The sequence below is a fragment of the Neofelis nebulosa genome, chromosome 3, assembly GCF_028018385.1.
Source record: "Neofelis nebulosa isolate mNeoNeb1 chromosome 3, mNeoNeb1.pri, whole genome shotgun sequence".
Lineage (NCBI taxonomy): Eukaryota > Metazoa > Chordata > Mammalia > Carnivora > Felidae > Neofelis > Neofelis nebulosa.
In genome coordinates, this window is record NC_080784.1 from 60,796,430 (window position 1) to 60,821,468 (window position 25,039).

At 35.6% G+C, this 25,039-nt stretch overlaps 1 protein-coding gene across 4 annotated transcripts in view; it reads left to right on the plus strand.

The window, feature by feature from the left end:
* Window positions 1-25,039, plus strand: part of CBR4 (carbonyl reductase 4) — a 97,438-nt gene that overhangs the window by 14,152 nt on the left and 58,247 nt on the right. For 2 of the 4 annotated variants that reach the window (XM_058720936.1, XM_058720938.1), the window contains exon 5: window positions 5,794-7,263. The exons of the other annotated variants lie outside the window; for them this stretch is intronic. In XM_058720936.1, the coding sequence (XP_058576919.1) occupies window positions 5,794-5,972 (179 nt within the window). In that variant the 3' untranslated portion in view covers window positions 5,973-7,263. Of the gene's footprint in view, window positions 1-5,793; window positions 7,264-25,039 lie in introns of those variants that run through there. 4 annotated transcript variants of the gene reach the window in all.

The following is a 25,039-nucleotide window of genomic DNA, read 5'->3' on the forward strand; positions in this document are numbered from 1 at the left end:
ATATTATTTTGGTGCTCTTAATATGCCACTTGATATGGAGATGATTTTTCACACTGCTTTCCTATATGCTTTTACAAACATAATATTAAGACACATGAAGTTTGTTCTGGTTAAAATCTTAGTCTAGTTTCTGACAACCTTATTTGTTCTTCTTTAAAAAAAGTGTCTGGGGTTATTTTAATTCTTTCTATATACCAAAGACTTGATACCTGAGCTGGTAGGTGTATCAATTAGTTTATATCCCACAATTGTTAATACTGGTGATAGGCTAAAATCCTGGCATCTTATTTAAATACATGGTCTGTGCTGTACATAAAAGCTTTCAAAATTAAAGTAGTGACCAACAGATATGGAAATGAGATGCTGTTTATTTATATAGCTAGCCAAAAATGGATAAAAGAAATATGTTTTCTTTAGAATTTATCAAATATGAATTCTCATCGGACAAGAACCATGTACATGATTTTATGAGGAAGAGTATATCTGTACCTTTTTAAAAACAGTTTACTGAGTGTGCTGTCATGTTTGTGGAACTAAAGTGGAAGACATGCACTCGACTTAGTACAAGGATACATTTCAGTTATCTGTTTAAGGAGTGACAGCTTTGTATTTAGCTGGAAACCCTGAATTGCCCAAGTGATCAGTAACATCATTTGCTAGACAGTGGCACCTACTGGTAGTTTGTAATTTTTATAACCCAGCTTGAAAGGCATTGTAAATACATATGTAGTAAAGCAAGTAGGAGAGCAACATTTCCAGAACTTTATAAATAAAGTGATAATGATATGGAAGAGAAGCCTGTGGGGCCAAGGGGAGAGCACAGTTTGTGCAATACAAGCACAAAAATGAGCATGTTTAAGGACTACTAATATTTCTGCTCAGGTCTTATGATATATGATAGAGAATCCAACAGGCTGTTTATATGCAGTCAGTGTCTTGGGTTGTGAATATATTTTTAAATGAGGATCACATGATTCATGAGCTATAGCATAAAATGACATTGAAATTTGGTAGAGCCTGGAGTAGCTTATCATTAGAGACTAGCTACATGTTTTTTATTTGATTTCTGATAAATTTGGGGATGATATACATGAATTCTTAAAAGCTGAAGGCAGATTTTTAGGGCAATAAAATTTTATTTTCTGCTATTGTATGGTGGATACAATTATTATATTGTATGGTGGATACAATTATTATACCAGCCATATAGTGAACGCTAATGTAAGCTACAAACTTTACTTAATAATGTATCAATATTGGATCATCAAATGTACCATCCTAAGGCAAGATGGTAATAATTGGGGAAAAATGGGGTAATGTGCTCAATTTTTCTGTAAACCTAAAGCTGCTCTAAAAATAAGTCTATTAATTAAAAAAGCTGCTGATAGTGACGAGAGAAAGGTTCTTGTTCTTTGGACCTGTTCTTGGTCTCAATATCAAACATCATATTCAAAGAGGAAAAGCCAGTATTGGTGAATTCATCCCTTCCTTTCAACTTGGCCTCTCATGCCTACTTTATTTTAGGCTTTTGGTGTAGAGTTCAGGGATGGCTATGGGATCCTCAGGGATCCCGTGAGGATTGTCATTATAACTATTCATTCAAAGAGACTCTTAAAACTGAGAACAAACTGAGGGTTGATGGAGGGTGGGAGGGAGGGGAGGGTGGGTGATGGGTATTGAGGAGGGCACCTTTGAGATGAGCACTGGGTGTTGTATGGAAACCAATTTGACAATAAATTTCATACTTAAACAAAACAAAACAAAGACCTGGAGAGAATCTGTGTAGACTTCCCTTCATGAAATAACACCCTTATCCAGTCTTGAGCAGAAGAGGGAAAATCTTCATGTAAGGTGGGTGTTTGAACATCATGATCTCAGTTCTGGACTTCTTGCGATCATTGCTGGATTCAGGGGACACACATCTCTCTCCTTCTCAAATTCGACCTAACATGGACACAGATTGTAGCAGGGCTGAATCCAGGTTGTAAAGTTGAACAAGATCTTATCAAAAGCTTCAAGATACTTTTTTCTGTTCCATGTGTCTCACTTACCTGGTTGTTTTTTGGAAGACTATAGTCTGCCCTCATGGCCCATAACTGTGGCATAAGACTTCTTTTCACCTCACTGGAATTGTCTACTGTTTTGGGGTGCCTAGGTAGCTCAGCTTGTTAAGTGTCCAACTTTTGATTTTGCCTCAGGTTACAATCTCACTCATGGGCACGTAGCCTGCTTTAAGATTCTTTTACTCCCTCTCCCTTTGCCCCTGCCCTGTGCGTGCACTCGTGTCTCTCTCTCTCTCTCTCTCTCTCTCTCTCTCTCTCTCTCTCTCTCTCTCCCTCCCTCCCTCCCTCCCTCTCTCTCTCTCTCTCTCTCTCTCAACAAAACAAAACAAAACCCAAAAAACCTTGTCTCACTATTTAAATCTAAGATTTGCTTTTCAGTACCTCATGCTCTGTTCTAGATCTGTCTTTTTTTTTCCAAGGCGGAATGCCTTCAGATGGCCTCTCACAGATTGTGTGGCCTTATTGTTTGTCTCCAAAAGGACAGACCCATAAGGACTGATATCCACCTGGAAGCTGGGCAAATGAGTTTCTTTCCACACAGAATGAATAAAAACCTAGATTAGCATCAGCGCTTCCTGAATTGGAGCTATTCTACTTGAGGGTCCTTGTAAGGGAGCCCACTTTCCTAATCTTCAAGTTAAGTAGTCATTTAATGAGGCATACTTTTCGTCTTTGAATCATAGTTTTGTAGAGCTAAAGGAAATCTCAGAGGTCCATCATTTTCAATCTACTTATTATATGATACAGAAATAGTCATACAGTTTTAGATAGTACATGACTTTGCTTGGGTCATAGCTTTGATAGTATTAGCAGAGCGGGGAACCAGAATCTAGTTTAATGTGTCCTAATCCAAGGGTCTTTTTTTACCACAAAATGCTGCTTTTGAGAAAAAGTTACTAGAACCAGTTAGAAGTTGAGCCTGGGATTTGCTAACTGATTGTCACAAGGTCTTTCTTGCAAACCATTTTTACTGTAGTTTTTTTGAGTTTTTTCTCTTTCCTTTCTTTTTTTTTTTTAAGATTAAAACACATTATTGATTTTCTGTTGAGGGCTTTGAGAGTTAGTGGAGAAACATGCCAGTTTTGCCAGAATTAAAACAACCTTAGATTAAAATAAGTGTATCATGAACTCTTTGAGAAAATAATGTCTTTTAAATGTTACGTTCATAATTTTAATTCCTTCAGCTTTTTTTTTTCTTTTTTCTTTCTTTTTTTTTTTTTTTTTTTTTTTTTTGACAGAATGAGCGTGAGTGGGGGCAGGGGGTATAGAGAGAGGGAGAGAGAGAGAGAATCCCAAGCAGGCTCCACACTGTCAGCACAGAACCTGACAGGGTGGCGGCGGGACTCAAAATACGAACCATGAGATCATGACTTGGGCTGAAATCAAGAGTCAGGTGCTTAATCGACTGAACCCCTAATGCAGATGCCCCTAATGCATTCAACTTCTTAAACATGTGAGATAGTTTTTTTTCCTAATACACTCTGAGGTATCTTTGAAAATAAGTGTGTCCAAAGACCTAAACTTTGGATATCAAGCAGTCCCGTGATAGTGCTTTTTAAGGTAATTTGGATTGCCTGTTGATCATTCTGACTCTTCACTGTAGATGAAGTTTCATTTACAGTTCACTTGAAATTCTGCAGAGGCTGGTTATCCAGTGTTATCTGTGTCAGTTGCTTCTCTTTATTCTTTTTTCCTCTGGCCATCTCATTGTTCTTAAAGATGAAAGGGATTGAAGGAAATGTTGCTGCCTTTTTAAATAAATGTAGTAGCAGAAGAGGTCATATTTTACAGTGTAATCTCACAATGAAACAGTGAAATCTCACAATGTAAAATTATTTTGTTATTCCAGGCCCTCATTACAGACCATCTGAAGTTAGTATCGTGCATCTTTTTCAGTAACTTTTTATTTGAATACCAAAATAATATATATCTGTGGTAGACGATTTGGAAAGTACAGACAAGTACAGAGAAGAAAGTAAAAATCATTACTTGTAATGCTAGTAATTAGTGATAACCACTGTTAATATTTTGGTGGGGCTTTTTTTGTTAGTATATATATTTTTTGTTTTCTTTTTAATGGGATAATGCATTTATAACCACCTTTTTAATATGCAAATATTATTTTCCACTTTTAAATGTTCTTCTATAGCATCATTTTTCATAGATACATATTGTTCTATCATGTGGATATACCATGATTTCTTTAAACAGTTCCTTTTTGAAAGACATTCAATTTGTTTCTGGTTTTCCCCTAATAAAGTTGTCACTGTCATAGGCCTTGTGATGGAAGAATCTATGATTATTTCTCATAAGACTTTTCAGAAACTGTTTGGATATTTATGAGTGAAATCTAAGGCAAAGAACAATTAAATAATAACATAGTATTACATAATAAACCAGTGACTTAATGTTAATTTTCAGTATAGTGTTTAGTTCACATTTATCCTTATAGTTTAAAATGTCACTGTATTTAGGTTGATTTACAATTTGAGTGACAAATGATTTAATTTTAACATAAGCCACTTTGAAAACTGTATTCTTGAGATTGCATGTTAAAGTTTCACTTCACATGTCTGACTTTTAGTCCATATATTTTTCATGACCTTAACATTTTAAAGATCTTTTCTATTGTTAATTTCCTGAGGGTTAATTATTTGCTTTCTTTTTAAAAGTTTAAATGATTGAATACTATACAGTATAGTGATTATGTAATTGAGCACTTTATTGGTAATATGTATTTGTCTCAGACTAATCTCACAAGATTTTCTTAATAAATTTAGAATTCTTGCATATATCTACAGTATGAACCATTTAGAATTGGTTGCATAATATATAGTACTTTATACTATAAACCTCTACACGTTAGAACATGTTCTTTTTGAGCTTTATTTCATATACCAATGCCATGTTAAATTTTGAATTTTCAATGTATTATACTTGCATCAGAATTGGATCATTTCAAGGATGCCTGGGTGGCTCAGTCAGTTAAGCCTATGACTCTTGATTTTGGCCCAGGTCATGATCTCATGGTTCATGAGCTCAAGCCCCACATTGGGCTCTGCCCTGATAGCTGAGAGCCTGCTTGAGATTCTCTCCCTCTCCCTCTCCCTGCCCCTCCCCTGCTTGTTCTCCCCCCCCCCCCCGCCCTTCTCTCTCTCTCTCAAAATAAATAAATAAACTTTATAAAAAAAAGAATTGGATCATTCCATAAGATTTTTTTCTTATGAATATTGGAAATATTGGTCTTTCTGATCAACTATCTTAGCTATAGCAAATGAAACTAATTTTTGTCAGAACTGTCGAATCAGTTCATGTCACCACCTTTCTTCCCTCTAACCCTACTACCCCTCTACCCTCAATCAAGTAAAAATTACTTTTTTGTGATACTTTATATATAAGGATATTCATCAGATGTCCTTTTATTATATTTAGGGGTACAAGTGAGTGTTTCTTCCATAAACTACAGGTTCCCCAAGGAATGAAATTTTTATTCATGTTGTATCTACCCACTTGTATTGTGCTATGAATTGGGCGAAATAATTGGGAGTCAAATATTTTGGTGTTATTCAGTTAAACTTAATGAACATACTTGATTGCTAGCGGAACTCTGTATTTCCTAAACAAGTTTATTGATAATCTCAAACTTTCTGATGCAAATTGATTTTTATTTAGAATTGCGCAGATGTCTTAGTGTCTCTAAGTGTCAACTAAATAAACATTTTTCTTTTAGGATTTGTTCATACAGATATGACGAAAGACCTGAAAGAAGAACATTTAAAGAAAATTATCCCTCTTGGGAGGTTTGGAGAACCTATTGATGTGGCACATGCGGTTGTGTTTCTTTTAGAATCACCATATGTTACAGGGCATGTTCTGGTAGTGGATGGGGGATTACAACTCACGATATAATTTACAGATTATTCAGTTAAAATAGTGATTATAATCAAAGGCACACTTGGGCTGTTGATTTATTTGTATTTGGGCTGTTGATACCTACATGGGTGACATTTGCTAATCAAACTTATTGATGCTACAAATACTATTTCCATTTTTATATGAATATGTCTAAAAAGAACAGTGTGTGACCAGTTGTGTTTTCTAAATGCTAAGAACCTTATAGGCTGTAGCGATCTTAACATATAGACATTTGCAAGTGCTATAAGCAGACATTTTAATTTACATATTTTGTTGCAAAAGTGGCAAAAATTTTATGGTCTAATGGTCATGAATTACTTCATTGTATCAGGCAAAATTCTCTAGAAGTTAACCTTGTGAGCCATTGCTAAGATAAGAGTATTTATAGGGCATTGGTTAGTTGTCAGTATTTTAGCAGTCCTGCCAAAGTTAAACATTGTATTCCTTTTACATATGCCTTAGAAGATCAATTTTTATACAGGTTGAAAAAAAAACATCAGTTAGATACAGGCATAAATTTAGAATCCAATTTTTTTGAGTGCATTACTCCTGATTAAGCAGCTGGGCAAAATAATTTACAAATACAAGTGTGGTACAGTTGATCCATCCTATAGAATTTCTCGAAGTGATGTGTAATAATAACCTTTAAGGTTTTAATATCTCGTATAGTAATGAGCTACATAGATATTATCAACTTAGGAAATAGAAGTAGTTTTTTTGTGTGTGTTTTTTTATCCTCAAAACACTAATTTTAGCAAACTACTTAAAAACAGTGTAAGAAATTATGACATTTTAAAAATTCAGAATATTTTGTATGAGTGAATGTAATAATTTTTATTATAAAATTTTAGAAATAATTACTTATGAATAGCATAAATGATACTTTAAGTAAATATGCAGTAACAGTGAATAAGATGTCTTTATAAGGAACAGTTAAAGCATTAATTTTAAAAGAAAATATTTGCCCGAGAATGGAAGACACAAACTGAAATATCAGGCAACATCTATTTTCCATTGAACTCTTTTCTGGGGAATAGTGTGATATTTTAAATGTCACTGGATTCATGTTGATTTTTATTATTTATCATTTTGAAATATGGTTTAAATATTTACTGCACTTTAAAAAGTAAGTTTTGTTGGAGCTGAACATTATTTTATGTAAACAGATTTTATTTTATATTGCAAGTCAGTGCAAAGGTGTGAATTGGATGTACTAAATAAATGCAATGTGATAAAAGTAATAAAAATAAAAAATAAAAAGTAATAAAGTCAGATCTAATTTCTATGTCAAGCTTCCTGATTCCTTAAAAAAATGATTTTAAATTTATCTTCAACATAATCTTTACTTAAAGAAGTTTAGGAAGTAGGAAAGTTAATTAGTGTGAGTAAAATGAGTGTCACTAATCAAATTGTTTACTAAATGCTAGCATGGTAACACTTGGATTTTATCAGGCATTAACAGTTCCAGGTGCATAAAAGAAATGGAGCAGTCTGGATGGTTTCCAGTGTTGTAGCTGATGCTTTTAAGGTAGGAGAGTTTATGGAGAGGAGTAGGCCATTTTTCTAATGCTGCCTCACCTGCAGGCCTTTAGCTACCTGCATTTCTTCTTTATAACATCCCACGTAGGTTTGAGTTTCTTTCTCTGGATATCACATCTTCTGAAATCATCAGTGAGGGTGATTTGACTGGTGATTAGGAAGAAAGCAATAATTTCACTGACTTAATGACATTAAAGCTACAGATAGGTTTAACCTTTAAGTGTGTGTATTTGTACTTCAAGAAATAAAACCTTTTTAACTGTTACAGCCCCCTCACCCAGGTCATAACAAACTAGTAGAATATGGGAAGAGATCTTGAAATAGGTAAAATAAGCCTTTTCTGTTCCATTCCAGGCGAATTCTCCTACTCCCTCTGACCTGGTAGAGTTTGCAATTTAATGCATGCGTCCTGTTGCTCAAATCAGTTGGCAGGTGTTTTTTATGCGCAGCCATTCAAGAACTTCAGTGAATTCTTAACAACTTGGCAAATATACAGTTGACCTTTGAGCAACATGAGTTTGAGCTGTGTGGGTCCATTTATATATGGATATCTTATAGTACTGTAAATGTATTTTGTGATTTTATTAACATTTTCTCTAGCTTTATTGTGAGAATACGGAATATAATACATATAGCTCACAAAATGTTTTCACTCACTGTTTATGTTGTTGGGAAGGTTTCTAGTCAACAGTAGGCTATTAATGGTTAAGTTTTTGGGCATCACAATATGTGGATTTAAGACTGTGCAGGTGGTCAGTGTTCCTAATCCCCTGCATTGTTTGAGGGTCAACGATATTCAAATTATCTAATAATTAAGTTTTTTTTAATATTCATTTCATCTTTCAACTACATTGTGAGCTCCTGGGAATAAAGACCATATGGTGTTTTCATTCATTTAGTTAATTAAGAAACCAAATATTGATTGAATTCCAAGCAGGCTCCAAGCTCAGCGCAGAGCCTGACTTGGGGCTCAACCCCACAACCACGGGATCATGACCTGAGCTGAAATCTAGAGTTAGATGCTCAACATGCTGAATCACCCAGGCTCCCCTAAACCACCATGATTTTTTGGTTTAAGATCATCAGTCCATTACTTTGTCCTGTTGTTGGTGATAGTCATTGAGATATATCTGTTCTGACTCTTAGTATGTATCCTGGAATATTCTTTTTCGATCAAATCCCTATGATTTACTTTTTGGTAATTTATCTTTTTTGGTCATTTATTTCTAATTTTGATGCTTACTTTCAATTTAAAACTTAATTTGCTGTAGGGCACCTGGGTGACTCAGTTGGTTGAGCATCTGACTCTTGATCTTGACTCAGGTCATGATTTTCATGGTTTGGGAGTTTGAGCTCCCCATTGGGCTCTTAGCTGAAAGTGAGGAGCCTGCTTGGGATTCTCTCTCCATTTCTCTGCCCCTCCCCCTGTTCTCTCTCTCTCTGTCTCTCTCAAAATAAATAAACATTAAAAAAAAACAAACAAACCTGAATTTGCTATACTAAGCCAATCAACTATTTTCTCTTAGGCAATAGACCTTAGTTTGAATAATTACCAGAAATTTAATTTAGAATTCTTGGGCTAATAGTTGAGATAAGGGTAGTATCAGTATTACCTGCAGAACTTTTTTTTTTTCAAAAGAATATTTTTAATTGAAGTATAGTTGGCAACAATGTTATGTTAATATCAGCAATTCAGCATAGTCATTCAACTACTTTATATTCACAACTGTAGCATCTGTCACCATACAACACAATTATAAAACCATTGACTATATTCCCTATGCTGTACCTTTCATTCCTGTGATTTATTCATTCTGTAACTGGAAGCCTGTACTTCCCACTCTGCTTCACCCATTTTGATTACTTCCTCCTATTAGCTTGACTTCTGTATTTAGGGGTATGTTTTTATTTTTTGTTTGTTTTGTTTTTGATTCCACATATAAGTGAAATCATGTGTTGTCTTCCACTGTCTTATTTCACTTAGCATAATACCCTCTAGGTCCATTCATGATGTCACCAATGGTAAGATCTGATTCCTTTTTGTGGCTGAGTGATCTTCCAGTGTGTGTGTGTGTGTGTGTGTGTGTGTGTGTATGTATGTATGTATATATACATACCACATCTTGTGTATCCATTCCTCTACTGATGGGCACTTGGATTTTTTCTCTCTTTTGGGTATTGCAAATAATGTTGCAATAAACATAGGGGTGTGTATATCCTCTTCAATTAATATTTTCATTTTCCCTAAATAATTACCCAGTAGTAGAATTACTGGATAATATGATATTTCTATTTTTAGTTTTTTGAGGAACCTCCATACTATTTTCCACAGTGGCTGCACCCATTTACATTTTCACCAACAGTGTACAAGTGTTCATTTTTCTCTACATCCTTGTTAACCCTTGTTATTTCTTGTCTTTTTGATTTTAGGCATTCTGATGGGTGTAAGGTGCTATCTCATCGTGGTTTTAATTTGCATTTTCCTAATGATTAGTGATGTTGAGCATCTTTCCATATGTTTGTTGGACATCTGTATGCCTTTTTTGGAAAAATGTTGAATGAGGTCCTCTGACCATTTTTAATGGGATTATTTGGGATTTTGATGTTGAGGTGTGTGTGTGTGTGTGTGTGTTTGTGTGTATAATAATAAAATCTTTATCCATTTATCAGTCAGTGGACATGTGGGCTGCTTCCAATCTGGTCTGTTTGAAATAATCCTGTTATAAACATAGGGGTGCATGTATCCTTTTGATTTAGTGTTTTTGTATTTCTTGGGTAAATAGTACAATTGCTGGATCTTAGGATAGTTCTTTTTTTAACTTTTTGAGGAATCTCCATACTGTTTCCCAGAGTGGCTACACCAGTTTGCATTCCCACCAACAGTGCAGGAGGGTTGCTTTTTCTCCACATCCTCACCAGCCCTTGTTTTTTGTGTTGTTGATGTTAGCCATTCTGACAGGTATGAGGTGATATCTCCTTGTAGTTTTGATTTGCATTTCCCTGATGATAAGTGATGATGAACATCTTTTCATGAGCCTGTTGGCCATCTGTATGCCTTCTTTGGAGGCATCTTTTATTTTTTTACCATAACCATAGTGGTTATTTTTTTATTCTTTAATATTTTATTTTTATTTATTGTGAAGTTACCTAACATACAGTGTAGTCTTGGCTTCAGGAATAGATTCCTGTGATTCATCACTAACATACAGCACCTAGTGCTCATCCCAGCAAGTGCCTTCCTCAATGCCCATCACCCATTTTCCCACCCCACCAGCCCTCATTTTGTTCATTGTATTTAAGAGTCTCTTATGGTTTGCTTCCCTTTCTGTTTGTATCTTATTTTTCCTTCCCTTCTATGGTCGTCTGTTAAGTTTCTCAAATTCCACATATGAATGAAATCATATGATATCTGTCTTTCTCTGACTTATTTCACTTAGCATAATACCCTCCAGTTCCATCCACATTGTTGCAGATGGCAAGATTTCATTCTTTTCATCACCAAGTAGTATTCCATTGTGCATTTATACCTCACCTCCTTTATTCATTCATCAGTTGATGGATATTTGGGCTCTTCCCATAATTTGGCTATTGTTGATAGTGCTGCTATAAACATTGGGGTGTATATGTGCCTATGAATCAGCACTTCCGTATCCTTTGGATAAATTCCTAGTAGTGCTATTGCTGGGTCATAGGGTAGTTCTATTTTTAACTTTTTGAGAAACCTCCATACTGTTTTCCAGACTGGCTGCGCCAGTTTGCTTTTCCACCAACAGTGCAAGAGGGTTCCCCTTTCTCTGCATCCTCGCCAATGTCTGTAGTTGCCTGAGTTGTTAATTTTAGCCATTTCAACAGGTGTGATGTGGTATCATATTGTGGTTTTGATTTGTATTTCCCTGATAATGAGTGATGTTGAGCATCTTTTCATGTGTCTTTTTGCCATCTGGATGTCTTCTTTGGAAAAGTGTCTATTCATGTCTTCTGCCCATTTCTTCCCTGGATTATTTGTTTTTTGGGTGTTGAGTTTGGTAACTTCTTTATAGATTTTTGATACTGTTTATTCAATATGTTATTTGCAAATATCTTGTCCCATTCTGTAGGTTACCTTTTAGTTTTGCTGATTATTTCCTTTGCTTTGCAGAAGCTTTTTATCTAGATGAGGTCCCAATAGTTCTTTTTGCTTTTATTTCCCTTGCCTTTGGAGATATGTAAATTAAGAAGTTGCTGTGGCCAAGGTCAAAGAAGTTGTTGCCTGTTTTCTCCTGTAGGATTTTGATGGTTTCCTGTCTCACATTTAGGTCTTTCATTCCTTTTGGATTTAGTTTTGTGTATGATATAAAAAAAGTGGTCCAGTTTCATTCTTCTACATGTTATTGTCCAGTTTTCCCAACACCATTTGCTGAAGAGACTGTCTTTTTTTTCCATTGGATATTCTTTCCTGCTTTGTCAAAGATTAGTTGGCCATACATTTGTGGGTCCATTTCTGGGTTCTCTATTCTATTCCCTTGATCTATGTGTCTGTTTTTGTGCCAATACCGTACTGTCTTGTTGATCACAGCTTTGTAATACAGGCTGAAGTCCGGGATTGTGATGCCTCCTTGTTTGTTTGTTTTTCAACATTACTTTGGCTATTCAGGGCCTTTTATGGTTCCATTCAAATTGTAGGATTGTTTATCCTACCTTTGTTAGGAATGCTGGTGCTATTTTGATAGGGATTGCATTGAATGTGTAGATTGCTTTGGGTTGTATCGACATTTTAACAGTATTTGTTCTTCTGATCCATGAGCATGGAATGGTTTTGCACTTCATTGTGTCTTCTTGAATTTCTTTCATAAGATTTCTATAGTTTTCAGCATACAGACCTTTTATCTCTTTGGTTAGGGTTATTCCTAGGTATTTTATGGTTCTTGGTGCAGTTGTAAATGGGATCATTTCCTTGATATCTCTTTTGGTTGCTTCATTATTGGTGTATAGAAATGCAACTGATTTCTGTACATTGATTTTTATGTCCTACAGCTTTGCTGAATTCATGTATCATTTCTAGCAGTTTTTTGGTGGAGTCTTTCAGGTTTTCCATGCAGAGTATCATGCCATTCGTGAAGAGTGAAAATTTGACCTTTTCTTTGCCAATATGAATGCCTTTTATTCCGTTTTGTTGTCTGATTGCTGAGGCTAGGACTTCCAACACTATGTTCAGCAACAGTATGAGAGTGGACATCCCTGGCTGATCTCAGGGGAAGGCTCTCAGTTTTTCCCCATTGAGGATGGTATTAGCAGTGGGCCTTTTATATATGGCTTTTATGATGTTAAGGAATGTTCCTTCCATCTGAACTTTCTTGACGGTTTTTATTAAGAAAGAATGCTATATTTTGTTAAATGCTTTTTCTGCATCTATTGATAGGATCATATGGTTCTTATCCTTTCTTCTATTAATGTGATGTAGCACACTGATTGATTTGCACTAATCAGTATACTAATCAATATATTAATTGAACTAGCCCTGTAGCCCAGGAGTAAATCCCACTTGATCATGGTGAATAATTATTTTAACATACTGTTGAATTCAATTTGCTAGTATCTTGTTGAGAATTTTTGTATCTATGTTCATCAGGGACATTGTTCTGTAATTCTCCTTTTTAGTGTGGTCTTTGTCTAGTTTGGGAATCAAGGTGATGCTGGCTTCATAGAATGGGTCTTGAAGCTTTCCCTCCATTTCTATTTTTTGGAACAGCTTGAGAAGAACAGGTATTAACTCTCCTCTAAATGTCTGGTAGCATTCCCCTTGGGAAGCCATCTGGCCCAGAACTCGTATTTGTTGGGAGATTTTTGATAACCAGTTCAATTTCTTCACTGATTATGGGTCTGTTCAAATTTTCTATTCCTTACCTTTTGAGTTCTGGTAGTGTGTAGGTGTCTAGGAATTTGTCCATTTCTTCCAGATTGCCTCAGTTTGTTGCCATATAAATTTTCATAGTCTTCTCTAATAATTGTATTTCTGTGGTATTGGTTGTGATCTTTCCTCTTTTGTGATTTTATCTATTTGGGTCTCCTCTCTTTTTGAGAAGTCTGGCTAGGGGTTTATCAATTTTGTTTATTCTCTCAAAAAAACAGCTCTTAGTTTCATTGATCTGTTCTATCTTTTTTATTCTATATTGTTTCTTTCTGCTGTTATCTTTATTATTTCTCTTCTGCTGGCTTTGGCCTTTCTTTGCTGCTGCCTTTCTAGCTCTTTTAGCTGTGAGGTTAGGTTCTGTATTTGGAACCTTTCTTGCTTCCACACATCGGCCTGAATTACAATGTATTTTCCTCTTAGGACTGCCTTTGCTGCACACCAAGGGTTTGGACTGTCATATTTTCATTTTCATTTATGTCCATATATAAATTTCTTCTTTAATTTCCTGGTTGAGCCATTTATTCTTCAGTAGGATGTTAACCTCCATGCATTTGGAGGCTTTCCAAATTTTTTCTTGTGGCTGATTTCAAGTTTCATAGCGTTGTGGTCTGAAAATGCATGGTATGATCTCAATCCTTTTATATTTGTTGAGGGTGACCTAGTATGTGATCTGTTTTGGAGAATGTTCCATGTGCACTTGAGAAGAATGTATTTTGCTGCTTTTGGATGAAAATTTCTGAATATATTTGTTAAGTTCATTTGGTCCAATGTACCATTCAGAGACATTGTTTCCTAATTGATTTTCTGCCTAGATGATCTGTTCATTGTTGTAAGTGGAGTATTAAAGTCCCCTACAATCACAGTGTTATTATCTATACATTTATTTATGTTTGTGATCAATATATTTATATATTCGGGTGTTTCATGTTGGGGGCATAAACATTTACAATTGTTAGCTCTTTGTGATGGATAGACCCCTTAATTATGATACAGTGCCCTTCTTCATCTCTTGTTACAGTCTTCGTTTTAAAATCTAGTTTATGTGATATAAGTATGGCTACTCTGGCTTTCTTTTAATTTGCAATAACATGATAGGTGGTCCTGTGTCCCCTCACTTTCAATCTGCATGTGTCCTTAGGTCTAAAATGAGTCTCTTGTAGGCAGCGTATAGATGGATCTTGATTGATTGATTGATCTTTTGATTGGGGCATTTAGTTGATTTATATTCAGAGTGATTATTGAAAGATATGGATTTGGTGTCATTGTGTTACCTGTGGGTTTTGTGCTTGTGATGATGTCTCTGGTCCTTTGTAGTGTTTGCAGCATTACACTCACAGTCCCCCTTAGGATCTCCTGTAGGGCTGGTTTAGTGGTCGTGAACTCTTTTAGTTTTTGTTTGGGAAAGCCTTCTCCTATTCTGAATGATAGCTTTGCTGGATGAAGGATTCTTGCCTGCATATTTTTCCTATTCAGCACATTGAATATTTCCCGCCACTCCCTTTTGGTCTGCCATGTTTCAGTAGACAAGACTGCTACTACCCTTGTGTATTTACCCTTGTAGGTTAAGGCCCATTTGTCCCTAGCTGCTTTCAGGGTTCTCTTTGTATTTTGCCAGTTTCACTATGATTATGTCATGGCATTGACTTGTTTTTGTTGATTCTGAAGGGAGTTCTCTGTGCCTCTGGACTTGGATGTCTGTTTCTTTCCCCAGATTAGGGAAGTTCTCAGCTATAACTTGTTCGATTAAACTTCTGCCCCTTTCTCTCTCTCTTCTTCTGCAACTCCTGTTATATGGATATTATTTGGTTTCATTTAATCATATAGGTCTCTACTTCTCTCTTCATGGTCTAGTAGTTTCCTTTCTCTCTTTTTTTTCAGCTTCATTATTTTCCATAATTTTATCTTGTATTTCACCTATTCCCTCCTCTGCTTCCATCCTTGCTCTCACTTTGTGTAGTTTATTTTGCATCTCATTTACAGCACCTCTTAATTCATCATGACTATTTCTTAGGTCTGTGATCTCTGCAGGAATAGATTCTCTGCTGTCTTCTATGCTTTTTTCAAGCTGAGCTCTTAGTCTTATGACCATTATTCTAAATTCTTGTTCAGGTATATTGTTTTATCTGTTTTGAGCAATTCTCTGTCATTTCCTCCTGGAATTTCTTTTGAGGAGAATTCTTCTGTGTCATCATTTTGGCTATGTTTCTGTCTTTTAAGTGTTTTAATATCTTGTTATGTGTCCTGTACCTGCAAGTACTACTATATTAAAAAGGGGTCATAGACTGTCTAGGAAGTGTTTTTGGAGTGTGTTGTGTGCACTAAGTTGTTGTGTATTTGGCTTCTCTATCCCACTGCTCTTAGTGGTGGATTGTTTGGACTTTCCAGCAGGTGTGTTTGTTGAAGTAACCCTGGAAAGAAGGAAAGGTGTTGGGGGGGGGGGGGGGACATCCCATACAAAGAGAAAAATGAAAGGGGCAAAAAACCAAAACAACACAAAAACAAACTAACAACAACACAGGCAGAGAATCAAAGAAACTATAAGGCTTAATACAGAGAGAGAGGAAAATAAAGAAGGAGGTACAGAAAAGGTATAAAAAGAATAATGCCTGATTAAACAAACAAATAAACAGAACAGAGAAAGAAAGAAATAAAAAATAATATAGGTCTGAAATTAAACATATAATAAGAATTGACCAAAAATCAAATTAGAAACTATGAGCCTGATTCTAAAGGAAAAAAAAAAAGAGTTGCAAGAAAATGGAAAATAGAAGAGAAGGAAAGAAAAGAGAAAGAACTCAGACTAATATACAAAACTGCAGGACAATTGTCTGTTGATGCCTGGGACCAAGGGCTGTGCTGGTCTGGAGGAGAGGCTGTCTGGTTTGGTCAGTGTCAGTCCCACTCCAGTAGATAAACAGTTACCAGGCAAGAAGGGGCAGGGTTTGGTGTAAGTGGTCCCACTTTGCTTTTTTTTTTTTTTTTTAAAGATTGTTTTGGCTATTCAGGGTCTTTTGTGTTTCCATACAACTTTTAGGATTGTTTGTTCTAGCTCTGTGATAAATGCTGATGGTATTTTGATAGGGATTGTATTAAATGTGTAGATTGCTTTGGGGTAGTATGGACATTTTAACAATATTTGTTCTTCCAATCCATGAGCATGGATGTCTTTCCATTTCTTTATGTCATGTTCAATTTCTTTCATCAGTGTTTAATAGTTTTCAGAACACAGGTCTTTCTCCTCTTTGGATAGGTTTATTTTTAAGTATCTTATTTTTGGTGCAATTGTAAATGAGATTGTTTTCTTGATTCTTGGTATATAGAAATGCAGCAGATTTCTGTTTATTGACTTTGTAACCTGGAACTTTACTAAATTCGTTTATTCTAACGGTTTTTTGGTGGAGTCTTTTGGGTTTTCTATGTATAACATCATGTCATCTGCAAAGAGTGAAAATTTGATTTCTTCCATATCAATTTGGATGCCTCTTATTTCTTTTTGTTGTTTGATTGCTGTGGTTAAAACTTCCAGTACTGTGTTGAATAAAAGTGGTGAGAGTGGACATCTTTGTCTTGTTCCTGACATTAAATGAAAAGCTTTCAATTTTTCACCATTGAGAATGATATTTGTTGTGGGTTTTTCATATATGGGCTTTATTATGTTGAGTATCTAAACCTACTTTGTTGAGGGGTTTTTATTATGTAAGAATGTTGTACTTTGTTACGGAGCGCCTGGGTGGCTCAGTCAGTTAAGTGTCCGACTTCAGCTCAGGTCCTGATCTCACGGTTTGTAAGTTCAAGCCCCGCATCAGGCTCTGTGCTCATGTGGCTCAGAGCCTGGAGCCTCCTTCGGATTCTGTGTCTCCTTCTCTCTCTGGCCCTCCCCCAACTTGTGCTGTGTCTCTCTCTGACTCCCAAAAATAAATAAATGCAAAAAAAGAATGTTGTACTTTGTTAAATGCTTTTTTTTTTTGTGGCATATATTGAAATAGTAATATAGTTCTTACCTTTCTCTTATTCATGTTATGTATCAGATTGATTGATTTGAGAATATTGACCCACTTTTGTAACCCAGAAATGAATCCCACTTGGTGAGTGATTTAAAAAAAAAATGTATTGTTGTATTCAGTTTGCTAGTATTTTGTTGAGGATTTTTACTTCTATGTTAATCAGAGATATTGGCCTGTAGTCCTTTTTTTTGTGTGTGGTATCTTTATCTGTTTTGGTATTAGGGCAATGCTGGCCTCATAGAATGAATTTGGAAATTTTCCTTCCCTTTCTATTTTTTGGAATAGTTTGACAAGAATGGAATAGGTATTAACTTTTCTTTAAAATTTTGGTAGAATTTGCTTGTGAGGCCCTCTGGTTCAGGACTTTGTTGGGAGTTTTTTGATTATTGATTCAATTTCTTTGTTGGTAATTGGTCTGTTCATATTTTCTATTTCTTCCTGTTTCAGTTTTGGTAGGTTGTATGTTTCTAGGAATTTATCCATTTCTTCTAGGCAGGTAGTTTTTCATAATATTCTCTTATAATTGTATTTCTGTGGTGTTTGTTGTTATTTCACCTCATTTGTGATTTTATTTATTTGGGTCCTTTCTTTTTTTTTCTTTATTACTCTGGCTGTATGTTAATCAGTTTTATTGTTTTTTTTTTTTTCAAAGAATGAGCTCCTGATTTCATTCATCTGTTATGTTGTTGTTGTTTTAGTTTCTATATCCTTTATTTATGTTCTAACCTTTATTTATGTTCTAACCTTTATTATTTTCTTCCTTATGCTGGTTTTAGGGTTTTTTTTGTTCGTTTTCTAGCTCTTTTAGGTATAAAGTTGTTGATTTGAGATTTTTCTTGCTTCTTAAGGTAGGTCTATATTGCTATAAACTTCTCTCTTAGAATCACTTTTGCTGTATCTCAAAGGTTTTTAACCTTTGTGTTTTCATTATTATTATTATTTTTTTCTGTATAACCCATTCATTATTTACTAGCATGTTACTTAACTTCCATGTATTTGTATTCTTTGCAGATTTTTTCTTGTGGTTGACTTCTAGTTTCATTGCATCATGGTCAGAAAAGATGAATGGCATGACTTCCATCTTCTTGAATGTGTTGAGACCTGTTTTGTGGCCTAATATGTGATCTATTCCGAAAAATGTTCCATGTGCACTTGAAAACAATGTATATTCTGCTGTTTTAGGATGGGATGTTCTGTATATGTCTGTTAAATCCATCTGTTCCAGTGTGTCATTTAAAGCCATTGTTTCCTTGTTGATTTTCTATTTAGATGATCTGTCCATCAATGTAAGTGGGGTGTTAAAGTCCCCTACCATTTTATTATTATCCGTTAGTTCCTTTATGTTTGTTTTTAGCTGTTTTATGTTTTTGGATGCTTCCATGTTAGATGCATAAATATTTATAATTGTTATATCTTCTTTTTAGATTGTCCCCTTTATTATTCTATAGTGTCTTCTTTGTCTCTTGTTACAGTCTTTGTTTTAATGTCCATTTTGTCTTGTATAAGTATTCCTACTATAGCTTTCTTTTGACATCCATTTACATGATAGGTGTTTCTCTATCCCCTCACTTTGAATCTGCAGGTACCTTTAGGTATGAAATGATTCTCTTGTAGGCAGTATATAGATGGGTCTTATTATTTTTTGTATACATTCTGTCACCTTATGTCTTTTGATTGGAGTAGTGAGTCCATTTACATTCATGTAATTATTGATAGTATATATTGATTGCTATTTTATTACTTGTTTTGTGGCTATTTCTGAAGATGTTCTCTAATCCTTTCTTGCCTTTCTGTCTTTCATGGTTTGCTGGTTTTCTTTAGTGATGTATTTGGATTTCTTTCTCTTTATTCTTTGTGTATTTATTAGTAGTATTTTCTTTGTGGTTGCCATTAGGTTATATATAACATGCATATGGCCATCTATATTAAGTTGATGATTATTTAAGTTTCAACCTATTCTTTACTCCTCTCCTCCCCACATTTTAGGATATGTGTCATAGTTTACGTCCTTTTATTTTGTGAGTTCCTTGATTGATATTTTACAGAAATATTCATTTTACTGATATTTTGTTTCCTACCTTCATATTGCAATTTTTGGTCTTTCCTTTCCACTTAAAGAATCTCCTTTAATATTTCTTGCAGGGCTGGTTTAGTGGTCATGAATTCCTTTGGGTTTTGTTTGGGAAACTCTTTATCCTTCCTTCTATTCTGAATGTTAGCCTTACTGGATAGAGTATTCTTGCCTGCAGGTTTTTCCCATTCAGCATTTTGAATATATCATGCCACTCCTTTCTGGCTTGGAAAGTTTCTGCTGAAAAATCCCCTGATAACCTAGTGGGGTTTCTTTTGTATGTAACTGTCTTCTTTCTTTTGCTGCTTTTAATATTTTCCCTTTATCGCTACACTTTGACATTTTAATTACAATATGTCTTGGTGTGGATCAGCTTTTGTTGATTTTGCTGGGGGTTCTCTGTGCATCCTGCATCTGGATATCTGTTTCCTTCCCTAGGTTAGGGAAGTTTTCAGCTATTATTTCTTCAAATAAATTCTCTGCCCCATTTTCTCTCTTTCTTCTTCTGAGACTCCCATAATACGAATGTTATTATGTTTCATGGAGACACTGCATTTCCTAAGTCTATTCTCATTTTTTGTAATTCATTTTTTTCTTTTGTTCAGCTTGGTTACTTTCCATTATTCTGTCTTCTAGGTCATTATTCATTCCTTTGCCTCCTCTTGCCTACTGTTCATCCCATTAAGTATATTTCTCACTTTGCTTATTGATCTCTATCTCTGCTGTGTTATTCATTATCTCTGTTAATGGTCTCACTGATTTTCTCCACTCTTCTCAAGTCCATTGAGTATCCTTATGATTACTGCTTTAAATTCTCCATCAGGCACGTTATTTATATCTGTTTTCTTATATTTCTGGCCATGACCTTGTCCTTTTATTTGGGAGTAATTTCTCTCTTCTCTTATTTTGTCTATGTTTCTGTGCCTGTTTCTGCATTAAGAATGTCAGCTATGTCTCCGGTTCTTGAGGGTAATGGCTTTATGAAGAAGACATCCTGTAGTGACCTGCATTGAAGGCCTCAGGGCCTGGCATTTCTGGGAGTGTTTCCAATGTGTGCTGCATCTGCTCTGCTGTTGTGTCATGACCACTTTATCCTTCAAGCCAGTTGTCTGTAGAGGCTCTTTGCCTTTTGTAGTCAGTGTTTGGTTCCTGGCCTGAATGTGGTGTGTTTTAACTAGCTGTGCTTTAGTCTGCTTGTGAAATGAGACCTGTCACCACCTCCACTGGGACCAAGTCCTTGCAAAACTCCTGGGTTGGGAGACATGACGTGGGCAGGAATTTGTTCCTGTCTTTTAGGGGGGAATGCCTGCCATGCTGGGACTGAGGCAAGTGAGACTGGGAAGGGTGGTTCCACTGGAGTGTGGGGTGGGGTTTGATATAAGCAAGTTAAGTAGCAAGTGTTTGTGCTATGCAGTTGGCTCGGTGTTTACACTCAGGGGTGGGGAAAGGAAATGGTACCTGCCAGTTCCTTTATTTCCAGAGGGGGTCTCTCCATGAATATTACCTCTGTGGGATAAGCTCTGAGATTAAAAACTAACCTCCCCACTGGTATCCCAGGTGCTCTAAAGATCATTGTTTTCATGCTATACATCCACAGGCTGTTTGCCCTGTCTTTTCTCCAAGAGCAGCTCTAATGTCCTCCAAGCTCTCCCAGAGCCACGTACACTGATGTCTCTTGCCCTTCTCCGTGACCACGGCTCTCTCCCCATCCCTGTCACCGTGATCTGTTCCTCCCCCAAACTGCATATCTGCACTTCCTACCTTCTTTCATGGGACATCTTTTTCACCTTTAGTTGTGGAGTTTGTTCTGCCAATCTTCAGATCGATTTCTGGGGTATTTTGGATGATTTGATAGTTGTCTAGTTGTATTTGTGGGATGAGGTGAGTCTAGGGCCCTCCTACTCTGCTGCCATCTTCCACTTCATGGAACTACTTGAGATGATCATGATTTTTATCCTTCATTTTATTGATGTGGCATATCACATTGATTTATATGTGAATATTGGGCCAGTCTTGATTCCCTGGAATAAATCCCACTTGACCATGGTAAATGATCCTTTTAATGTATTGTTGAATGTGATTTCCTACTATTTGGTGAGGATTTTTGCATGTAGGTTCATCAGGGATATTGGCCTATAATTTCCTTTTTTTTCTGTGTTTCCTTTTTGGTTTTGCCATTAGGGCAATGTGGTCCTCATAGAATGTATTTGGAAACCTTACTTCCTCTTCTGCTTTTTGGAATAGTTTGAGGAGTATAGGTATTAACTCTTCTTACTTGTTTGATAAAATTAAACTGTGAATCCATCTGGTTCTGGACTTTTGGTTTTTGGGAGGTTTTTGCTTACTCATTCACTTTTGTTCCTAGTAATTTGTATGCTGAGGTTTTCTCTTTCTTCCTGATTCAATTTTAGAATATTCTAGGAATTTATCCACTTCTCAGTTGTCCAATTTGTTGGCATATAATTTTTCATAGTAGTCTCTTATAATCCCTGTCTTTCTGTGGTGTCGGTTGTTATTTTGTCTTTTTCCATTCTGATTATATTTATTTGGGTCCTCTATTTTTTTTCTTCATTTGCTAAAGGTTTATCAATTTTCTTTATTGTCTCACAGCTGTAGCTCTTGGTTTCATTGTCTCTATTTTTTTTTTTTTTTGGCTCTGTTACATTCACTTCTTCTCTGATCTTTATTATTTCTTTCCTTTTACTGAACTTGAGCTTTATTGGTTTCTCTTTTTCTAGTTCCTTTAGTGTAAGGTTAGATGTTTAAGATTTTTCTTGTTTCTTGAGGTAGGCCTATAATCACTATAAATTTCCCTGTTAAAACTGCTTTCACTGCCTCCCAAAGATTTTGGACATAGTGTTTCTATTTTCATTTGTCTTCATGTATTTTTTTAATTTGATTTGTTGTTTGACTCATTGTTTAGTAGCATATTGTTTAGCTTCTGCATGTTAGCGTTTTCCATTTTTTTTCTTGTGATTGATTTCTGGTTTCATACCATTGTGGTTGGAAAAGATGCATGATATGATTTCAGTCTTATTAAATGTATTAAGACTTCTTTTGTTTAACACGTGATCTCTTCTGGAGAATGTTCCATGTGCATTTAAAGAGAATGTGTTTTCTATTGTTTTTGGATTGAATGTTGGTTCTATATCTTTTAAATTCATCTGATCTAATGTGTTACAGGTCAAAGGCACTATTTCTATATTGATTTTCTTTTTTTTTTTTTTCTATATTGATTTTCTGCCCTGTATGATATATCCATTGATGTAGATGGGATGTTAAAGTCCTCTACTGTTATTGTATTTCTTTCAGTTTTTCTCTTTATGTCTGTTAATATTTGCTTTATGTATTTATGTGCTCCAGTGTTGGTTGCATAAGGTATTTATAATTGCTGGCCTGGCCTGATTGTTATACTAATCCTCTTGTTATACTGATCTCTTTATCATTATATCATTCTTTGTCTCTTGTGACAATCTTTGTTTTAATTTCTATTTTATCTGATACAAGTATTGCTACCTAGGCTTTTCTTCTTTTCCTCCACTTCCTTTTGCATGGAGTATCTTTTCCATCCTCTCATGTTCAATCTGTATGTGTCTTTAGGCCTGAAATGAGTCTCTTGTAGGCAGCATAAATATGGGTCTTTTTTTTTTTTAATCCATTCTGTCACCCTAGGCCTTTTGATTGGAGTACTTATACCATTCACATTTAAAGTAATTATTGATAGGTATGTACTTACTGCAGTTTTGTTAATTGCTTTCTGATTGTGTTTGTAGTTCTTCTCTGTTCATTCTTTTCTTTTCCTCTTGTGATTGATGACTCTCTTTAGTGTTATGTTTGGCTTTCTTTATCTTTTGTGTGTGTGTGTGTGTGTGTGTGTGTGTGTGTGTATGTGGTATAGGTTTTAGGTTTGTGGTTACCATGAGGTTTATATATAACATCCTAAATATATAATAGTCTGTATTAATTGATGGTCACAAGTTCAAACACTTTGTAAAAGATATTTTTTAATCCCTATTCATGTTTACTATTCCTTCCCCTCCTTCTAATTACGCCCTTTTCTTTTTCACTTAAAGAATTACCTTTAACATTTCTTATAAGGCTGGATTAGTGGTGATGAATTCTTTTAACTTCTGTTTGTCTGGGAAACCCTTTATCTCTCCTTCAATTCTGAATGATAACCGTGTCAGATAGAGTATCCTTGGTTGTAGATTTTTTTCCTGCCATCACTTTGTGCATATTTTTTCCCTATCATCACTGCCTTTTGGACTGCAAAGTTTTTGCTGAAAAATCAGCTGAAAGCCTTAGTGGGTTTCCATTGTTCATAACTATTTGGTTCTCTTGCTATTTTTAAAATTCTCTATTTTTGACATTTTGATCATGTGTCATGGTGTGGACCTGTTTGGGTTCAACATGTTTGGAGCTTTGTGTTTCCTAAATTTGGATGTATGTTTCCTAGGTTAGAGAAATTTTCAGCTATTATTTCTTCAAATAATTTTTCTGCCCCCTTTTCTTTGTCTTCTTATTCTAGGACCCCTATAGTATGAATTTTTTTTTTTCATTTTTTTTTTAACATTTATTTATTTTTGAGACAGAGACAGAGCATGAACAGGGGAGGGTCAGAGAGAGAGGGAGACACAGAATCTGAAACAGGCTCCAGGCTCTGAGCTGTCAGCACAGAGCCCGACGCGGGGCTCGAACTCAGAGACTGCGAGATCGTGACCTGGGCCGAAGTCGGAGGCTTAACTGACTGAGCCACCCAGGCGCCCCGAGTATGAATGTTTTTGTTTGCTTGATGTTGTCCAAGAAGTCCCTTAATCTATTTTAATTTTTAAAAATTCTCTCTTTTTTTTTTTTTCTGTTTAGCTTGGGTGCTTTATATTATCCTGTCTTTCAGGGAGCTGATCTGTTGTTCTGCATCTTCTAATCTAGTGTTGATTCTCTCTTCTATATTTTTCATTTTAGTTATATTCTTTAACTCTGATTATTTTTTAAAAATATTTTCTATTTCTTTGCTATAAGTGAGTTCATCCACTCTTCTGTCTAGTCTGCTGAGGATCTTTATGATCATTTCTTTAATTTTTTTTTAATGTTCATTTATTTTTGAGAAAGAGACGGAGACAGAATGCAACTGGGTAAGAGGCAGGGAGAGAGGGAGACACAGAATCCAAAGCAGGCTCCAGGCTCTAAGCTGTCAGCACAGATCCCAATGTAGGGCTTGAACTCACAAACTGTGAGATCATAACCTGAGCTGAAGTCTGATGCTTAACTGAGCCATCCAGGCTATGATAATTTCTTTAAACTCTTTGTTAGGCATATTTTTAAACTCTGTTTCTTTAGGTGTTCCCCCCCCCCCCCCCCCCCCCCCCCCCGCCCTGAGGTTTTGTCTTGTTCTTTTTGTTTGGAGTATATTCCTTTGTCTCATATTGCTTGACTTTCTATGCTATGTTTATTTCTGTGAATTAGGCAGAACAGCTACTTCTCCTAAACTTGAAGGGATGGTGTTATGTATATTGTTCTTTGTATAGACTGTGGGTGCTTGGTGACTTAGGCTGGTTGG